Source organism: Callospermophilus lateralis, chromosome 3, assembly GCF_048772815.1.
Source record: "Callospermophilus lateralis isolate mCalLat2 chromosome 3, mCalLat2.hap1, whole genome shotgun sequence".
Taxonomy (NCBI): domain Eukaryota; kingdom Metazoa; phylum Chordata; class Mammalia; order Rodentia; family Sciuridae; genus Callospermophilus; species Callospermophilus lateralis.
In genome coordinates this window covers 82,105,243-82,113,112 of record NC_135307.1, presented here as the reverse complement: position 1 = coordinate 82,113,112, position 7,870 = coordinate 82,105,243, and the positions used below count along the sequence as shown (strand labels likewise).

Below are 7,870 nucleotides of genomic sequence, written 5' to 3'. Positions count from 1 at the left end.
GAGAATAGACCACATTGATCAGAAGAGTACCCCTCCTCCCATTAGTAAAATAAAAACAGCAAAGTATCTGGGTTTGTGCTGGGAGAAGTGAGACTTTTAACCATGGCCACCCCACCAGTAGGCTGGGCGCGGGCTTTGACCCAGACCCTCATTCTCACAGTCAGCTTCACACCTGCTTTTCAGCCTAAATGGACTCTCATCCTATTTTCCTCACCCCAGCATCAGATCCACGGAGTCTCAAAACCACAGACTCACTCTCAGCAAAGCTGTCCTCTCTAAGAGATTTTAAAACGCCACCCCCCACCCCAACCAGTGTCTCCATCTAGAAAAGGAATTTCAGTTGTCTCCCCGAAGGCAAAAGCGAAAGGCGACCGATGCACCGAGAAGATAAACTACCTACTCACGCCCCTCCCCACTCACCCACGCGTCTGCTCCGGGCTTCCCCTCCTTCTGCAGGGGGCTGGCGGTCAGGTGAGGTTACCTGGGCGCCCCAAGAAGCCCCAAGGGGCGCTGCAGTTCTTCCTTTCGGAGTCGCCCTACTCCCTGCCAGGCCCCAGGACTCTCGCCCCTCTCCCCCCGCGCGCGTCCCCGACCCCTCGGGCTCCGGCGCGCAGCGACAGCAGCACGCAGCGCTCGGCTCCCCTCCGCCGACCTGGCGTGACGCAGGCAGAGACTACTTAAGGGAGGATTAGAGGCGGCGGCCGCGGATTCCCCGGCTCAGCAGCTAGCTCGGCGTGCACCGCCCGGGCATAGCAGGCAGCAGCGCGGGAGCGTCAGGTGCCCGCTGAAGTGGCAGGCGCTGGGGCTAGTGCCGGGACCCTTCCCCAACCCCCACCCTCCGGCGGAGAGCGGCGCAGGGAGACCCCAGCCTGGCTGGCGGGAGCTCTGGGACCTTCACGCTATCAACACCGCCCCGCCCCTCTCCCCAGCAACTGCGGAATCCGAACGCGATCCCCGGACGGCGCCGGTTCGTGCCAGCTCTCTGGACCGCGCTAGCAGCCCCACCGGTCGGGACGCGCGTGGATTTCTTTCCCCGTTTCCCTCTTTTAAGTATAATAAAAGGGAGGGGAAATTCGTGGATTTTTAAAAATTTTGTTTGTTTCTTTAATCGGGGGGCAATTCGCTCCCAGTTGGGAGGTGCGGCCCGGGGAGGGGCCAGGAGCGGGAACGTGCCCGGTGCTGCCCAGTCTTTGTCTGCTGCCCCCGGATGCACAGCGATGGGGGAATGGACCATCTTGGAGAGGCTGCTGGAAGCCGCGGTGCAGCAGCACTCCACTATGATCGGGAGGTAAGGGCGCCAAGCCAGCCGTCAGTGGGCCCTTCAAGGAGCCCGTCGGTGGCCCTCGGGAATACCTTCTCACTTCCGGGCCGACCCCCTTCCCGAGTCCCCAGTCCGCCCTCTGCCTCCTCCCCATCGTGTTGGGTCAATGCTTCTGTTCCTCCCGAGTTGAGGGATTACCCGACGCCCAGTGACGCCCCCCTTCTCCTGCTACTCCTGAGCAGCTTCCCCATCCCTTCCCTGTGAAGCACCACTGGGGGAGGGGGAGTTCACTGTTCCCACATCAGAAAAGGAGTTTTTGGCTCAATCTTTGCCCCCCACTTTCCAGAGTCAGAGCCAATCTCTATCCAGTTCCCTAAATAGAATGTACAAAAAAGGCAGGATTGCATTTGGCCAGAGAAGGGCAAATGGAGAGATGGATTTTCAGAGCAGATGAATCTTTTCTCAGCAAATATTTATTAAGCTAAACTTATTTGTCTTTGAAAACTTATAGTGTCAGGAATCCACACATCCAATTGGCATTTTTTGTGAGTCTATATCTATGTATGTTTCTGTCTGTGCATATATGAATATGTGTTCCTAGCTGCCTGTTTCTGTAAGCATTAAATTCAATATTTATATTAAGAATAGATTAAATTTACACACAGAGTAAGTAGTTCTATACACATCCTGTGTGTAGACTTTGAAAGCTGCACTATTTGTACAGGTATTCTGGGTGCACTTGCCATATGCAGACTAAAGGTGTGTTTTGTGTCTCTGTACATTCCATATACAAAACTGAAATCTATAAGTTTGCAAATAAACCATGACCAGTGTATAGAGGTGTGCATGCCTGAGATCATTGTAATAAGTGTCCCCAGCCTGCTAGCACCCAGCAGAAAAGGAAGACAAAAAGGTTTCCCAGATTCCTAGTTCAGTACCACGCAGGAATGGACAGCTCCCCTGTGAAAGAACTGATAAACATGAGAACAGGGAAGGGAAGAATGGGGTTTACCGTCAGTGATGCAGCCCGTGAGAACCTCTCTCCCTCCCTCTTCCCCTGCTCAGGATCCTGTTGACTGTGGTGGTGATCTTCCGGATCCTCATTGTGGCCATTGTGGGGGAGACGGTGTACGATGATGAGCAGACCATGTTTGTGTGCAACACCCTGCAGCCCGGCTGTAACCAGGCCTGCTATGACCGCGCCTTCCCCATCTCCCACATACGTTACTGGGTCTTCCAGATCATAATGGTGTGCACCCCCAGTCTCTGCTTCATCACATATTCTGTGCACCAGTCTGCCAAGCAGCGAGAACGCCGGTACTCTACTGTCTTCCTAGCCCTGGACAGAGATCCTCCTGAGTCCATAGGGGGTCCTGGAGGAACTGGGGGTGGGGTCAGTGGTGGGGGAAAGCGAGAAGATAAGAAGTTGCAAAATGCCATTGTCAATGGGGTGCTGCAGAACACAGAGAACACCAGCAAGGAGACGGAGCCAGATTGTTTAGAGGTTAAGGAGTTGAATCCACATCCATCAGGGCTGCGCACTGCAGCAAGATCCAAGCTTCGAAGACAGGAAGGCATCTCCCGCTTCTACATTATCCAAGTGGTGTTCCGAAATGCCCTGGAGATTGGGTTCCTGGTGGGCCAATACTTTCTCTATGGCTTTAGTGTCCCAGGGTTGTATGAGTGTAACCGCTACCCCTGCATCAAGGAAGTGGAATGCTATGTGTCTCGGCCCACTGAGAAGACAGTCTTTCTAGTGTTCATGTTTGCTGTGAGTGGCATCTGTGTTGTGCTCAACCTGGCTGAACTCAACCACCTGGGATGGCGCAAGATCAAGCTGGCTGTTCGAGGGGCTCAGGCCAAGAGGAAGTCAGTCTATGAGATCCGTAACAAGGACCTGCCCAGGGTCAGTGTTCCCAATTTTGGCAGGACTCAGTCCAGTGACTCTGCCTATGTGTGAAAGGGCAGGTATTAGGAAGGTTAAAGGGTTACAAGTTGCCACAAGACAGAAAACTGCTCAAGGTTGGATATATCTGCCCTCATATGTGACTCACCACTAAGATATAGGATAAGGCTGGTTAACAGAAGATCTTGCATCAAAAGGAGAGGAGAAAAAGCAGAAGCATTATCACGTCATCATTAGCACTGGTTCCACATAGGCACTTGGGTAGAGTGATGAATGGATGAGTTGGATTTCTTTGGGACCTTTTCTTCTATGGCCCTTCTTGATCCTGATAATGGTGGACTTGCACAGCTACTGAATAGGACTTAGCTCTGCTGAGCTCCATTCTGGTGAATGGCATGAGTTAAACTTTGTGACCTATCTCAACATATCCCTTTATCCTGGGCTGCAGGACAAATATCCTTGAAGATCCTTCATGTATCTCTCCTATCCATCAGCATGCCCCTTTTCCTCAACCCAGGATAGCATGCCAGCTTTTTTTCTGAACCTGGCCTTACATTAGACCTAATATGGTTTATCTGCAAGCTAGAGGGAATTACATGGGGTGCTTTTTTGGAAACTGGCCATGGCAGAGGTTTGCACTAGAGCCCAACTGATTGGCTCTTAGTCATTATGAAAACCTTAGGAATGTCTCAATATTTCCAATTTTCTAACTCAAATTGCACTGGTGCTGTTTATTAGGGGTGGGGGATGGGCGGGCGGGTGGGAATTGCAATATGCAACTACAACACTTTTGTGAGATGGTTGTTGCACGGTAAGGCATGTGTTTATGAGCTTTGGGATACTTCTGCCTTCCAGCCTGTGGACTTTAGGTAGCAGTAAAAGTATTTGTTGTTGTTAATATTGAGGGTGTCTACCCAAGCCACATAATTTCTAACTAGTGTATCTTACTCATTTTCTTACATAGTTTTGTTGTGCAATGCAGATGCACATCATTTTGCCATGGTTTGAATTTACCTGTGTGCTCACACCAGAGACCTTAATCAGCCCGTGTCAATCCCAACTTATTATTTTATCACTTATTTTTGAAACACACACACCTACATAATCCCTCAGCCTAAAATACCTGAAACTAAACACTATTGGCTAACACGTGTTTACGGATGCTTATTTGAGACATATACCAAAGGTTCTGAAACCTATTGCTTTGGACTGTGAATATGTTTCTTTCTCTTTGCTCTTATTTATTTAAGTGCCATACTGTACCTTTCACATCCACTGTGTATTTGGTTAAAGCATTGGCCAAGAGTAATATTTGGATAACGTTCTTTGAAGAAGCCCACTGTTTCCTTTGAATTATCATTATCATTTTTGATTTAGATATGGACATGGTGTAATATACAACTGAGGATTTGTTTAAAATAAAGTTCTTGCCTTTTTTTGTAAAATGGGAAGAGTCTGCACTTTCCTATTTTTAATTGGGGTTCTATTAATTCAGAAGTTCAAAGATGTTTCAACAGAACATTGGAGGCAGGAAGTGAGCAAAGGATGAAGAATACCTGAGAGATGAACAATAAAATCCAATCAGCCTCTAGCAGATGAAGAGAAGCTGGTATGTTTTATGAATGTTTAGGAAGGAGGAGTGTGGTATTCAAGTAGCAATGTTTATAAACTCCTTTATACTTTAAGCTCAATTTTTTCTGCTTATCTTTTTCTTGTAATATAAATGCCAATACTGAACCATAGAAACTCATTCTAGGAGTGGATTTTTTTTTCTTTTTCAACCTTGTTTTTCCTGCTATGAATGGTTACATTTGACAGGCATACTGTGCTTCTGATGATTTCCTCAGGATCTGATGTTTTAACATGATGCTAACCCAGTAGTCAAACAGAACCATCTTAGGCCAGCAGTGTCCAGTACAATTTTCTGCAGAGATGGAAATTTCTTCTATCTGTGCTGTCTAATATGGCAATAACTAGCCACATGAGACTATTGAGCTTCTAAAATGTGGCTAGTGCAACTGAAGTAGTCAATTTCTATTTAATTTTAATTAATTTATATGCCATGCATAATTAGTTGCTGCTGTCTTACACAATATAGTACTAGATTTTTAATAAATCATATCATTTTGGGTTTAACAAAAGGGATTGGTCTTTTGCTTATATGTCATAAGATCTCACTAGCTACTCCATTTTTTGGGTGTTTTCTCTACATGTGGTCCCATTAGTTTAGTAGGCTGATGTTATTTCTCTGTTCGTGTTACTCACCATCTGATTCCAATGAGCACTTTATTTGAACATTACAAAGCAAAACAGAATTTCCTAGATGATTGTTTTTCAAACACAATTGTTGCACCTTTTAACTACAGCAGCACAGATGCCAGTTTTAGAAGGAAAATTTGTTTATTGCAATCTATAGGTTTCCATCTGCAATATAAATAAGCAGTTGAAGAAGATTCTCTCTGCACAAAGAAAGAGATCCTTCTCTGTCTTGTGTTTGGTAAGCTAAAAATGTTTCAAGACACCTCCCAGAAATGGAGGAAGAGTGTCGCCTGAGAGCTCTTAGCATATGCTTGGGTGTGAAAGAAACAGGAATCTGTGTGGAAAACAAGGTCTGTTGTATTTATGCCTTGATATAGGATTAAATGAACAGTAGTGCTTCCTGGTGGAAATGCAACCCATATCAGTGGGGCTGATCTATTTCAGTTGTTGATGTTTTTGAACATCCATGAACAGCAAGATTATGAATTCTTGTGTCAGACACAAAGAAGGGAACATAACTCTCAGTACCTAATATCATCCTTCAGAGAGTCCTTTGTTTTCTATCTAATAAAGAAAACATCCTAGTGATTTGCTGGTTCACATAGCTATGTGATGGATGTGGCCTTAATCTATATTTAGTGACAGTATAGCACGGATATATTATTTTAAATTTAAGTGCCTTTTGGTAAACTGCAGGACTTCTTGGCCCACCGTGTGTGTGTGTGTGTGTGTGTGTGTGTGTGTGGTAGGTGTATATTGGTAAAGTAGTGGGTGTCAGTATATGAACTTGGTTTAAAATTTGGAAAATAGCCTGAAGGGACTGAAATTATTCATCTTGAGGTGGTGGGGGGAGTTGAAAGTGCAGAATTTGTAATTTGTAAGTTCTCAAATATTTTAAGGGTTAAAAATATATGGGATAACAGCTGCAACCTCTATGACTTCTGTGGACACAGGGCAATGACTAGACTTAAAATTGAGGGGTGGTTAGAAAAGCACCAAAGAGAGTTTGGTTTCTTTTTTTCCTCAATTTTTGTTATCTTTGGGGTTGACTGGGGTGTTTTCTGTGGGGAATACCCGCCTCACCATCTCCTTTCACTGAGAATGTTTCTCTTTACCCATGGAAAATCAATTTGAATGCCATTCACACAGGAGCCTATTCTAAACTTGGTAGACTGGCTTAGTGCCCCTGACCTGATCCTTCATAAAGTCACTTTGTCACTTTGGGGATGAGATGTTTCTGGATCAGGTTGTGGTTCCTTAGGAGCAGAAACTGTGCCTAACCTCTTGTAACCACATAGGACATTTGCAACCAGAGAGATGGTGGCCTCAGTCTTCCATATGGGAATTGTTTTATTTATTCATTTATTTGGTACTGGAGATTGAATTCAGGGTCACTTTACCACTAAGCCACATCCCCAGCTCTTTTTTGTGTTTTATTTAGAGACAGGGTCTCGCTGAGTTGCTTAGGTCCTGCTAAGTTGCTGAGGCTGACTTTGAACTAGTGATCCTCCTGCCTTAGCCTCCAGCGCCACTGGAATTACAGGCATGTGCCACTATGCCAGGCTGGGAATGATCTTCCAGACTCAAAATATGAAAGCTAAACACATCCTGTGAAGACATTAAAGCAAGATTTTTATTGTGCAGTTGGGGAAACCAAAAGACCAAAACTGCATTTCTTGGAAAATGGTATAAATATTAATTTTTGGAGATTGGAATACTTAGGAAACATCACTTTATTAAATATATTAATTTACTAGGGCTGCTATAACAGACTGCCACAGAAAGAGTGCTTTAAACAACAGAAATATATTATCTCATGGTTCCAGAGGCTGAAAGTCCAAGTGAAGGTGGCACCCCTCAATTTTAAGACCTCTCATTGGCTTGCCTTTGTCTGCCTTCTTGCATGGTCTTTCCTTTGTGAATGTGCATCCCTAATAGCACCTGTGTATCCAAATTTCCTTTTTTTATGAGGACACTAGTCATATTGGATTAAGCCTTCACTGCTAATTCAATCATCTCATTTTAAATTAATCACTTCTTTAGAGGGTCTATTCCCAGATAAAGTCGCATTCTGAGGTACGAAGGGTATTAGACTTTAACATGAATTTTGTAAGGACACAGTTCAATCCACAATAGTAAGTATTTTCAAGTGTTACTCTTATGATTGGGAGGATTCTGTAATTTATTATATAAAATGAGATAACTCTGAGAATGAGAGATACAGAGTAGCTAATTGAATGGCACACAAGAACAATGGGTATAAAAGTTGGTTTGTCCTGAGCAAACCAAGTTGTGTGGATACCTTAAGAACATCAATAGCCACGGAGCTTCAGCTTCAGGGCCTGCAACTCAAGAGATACAGGGATACGATCACCCAAGTCTTAGCTCTTGAGAAGCCTATGAAATGCAAATTCTCAGACAAAAATATCAATTTTTTTGTTAGT

The 7,870-nt window shown here is 44.9% G+C and overlaps 1 protein-coding gene across 1 annotated transcript; it reads left to right on the top strand.

The window, feature by feature from the left end:
• Positions 1-1,217: 1,217 nt before the first annotated feature.
• Positions 1,218-3,221, top strand: Gjd2 (gap junction protein delta 2). Its single transcript, XM_076848470.1, has 2 exons — positions 1,218-1,288; positions 2,327-3,221. The coding sequence occupies exons 1-2, from the start codon at positions 1,218-1,220 to the stop codon at positions 3,219-3,221; spliced, it is 966 nt and encodes a 321-aa protein (XP_076704585.1).
• The last annotated feature ends 4,649 nt before the right edge of the window (positions 3,222-7,870 follow it).

Excerpts from the sequence above, each read along its gene's own strand:
- Gjd2 (XM_076848470.1), top strand. The coding sequence starts at position 1,218 with ATGGGGGAATGGACCATCTTGGAGAGGCTGCTGGAAGCCGCGGTGCAG. Across the intron at positions 1,289-2,326 it reads CACTCCACTATGATCGGGAG|GATCCTGTTGACTGTGGTGG; the intron begins GTAAGGGCGCCA and ends TCCCCTGCTCAG.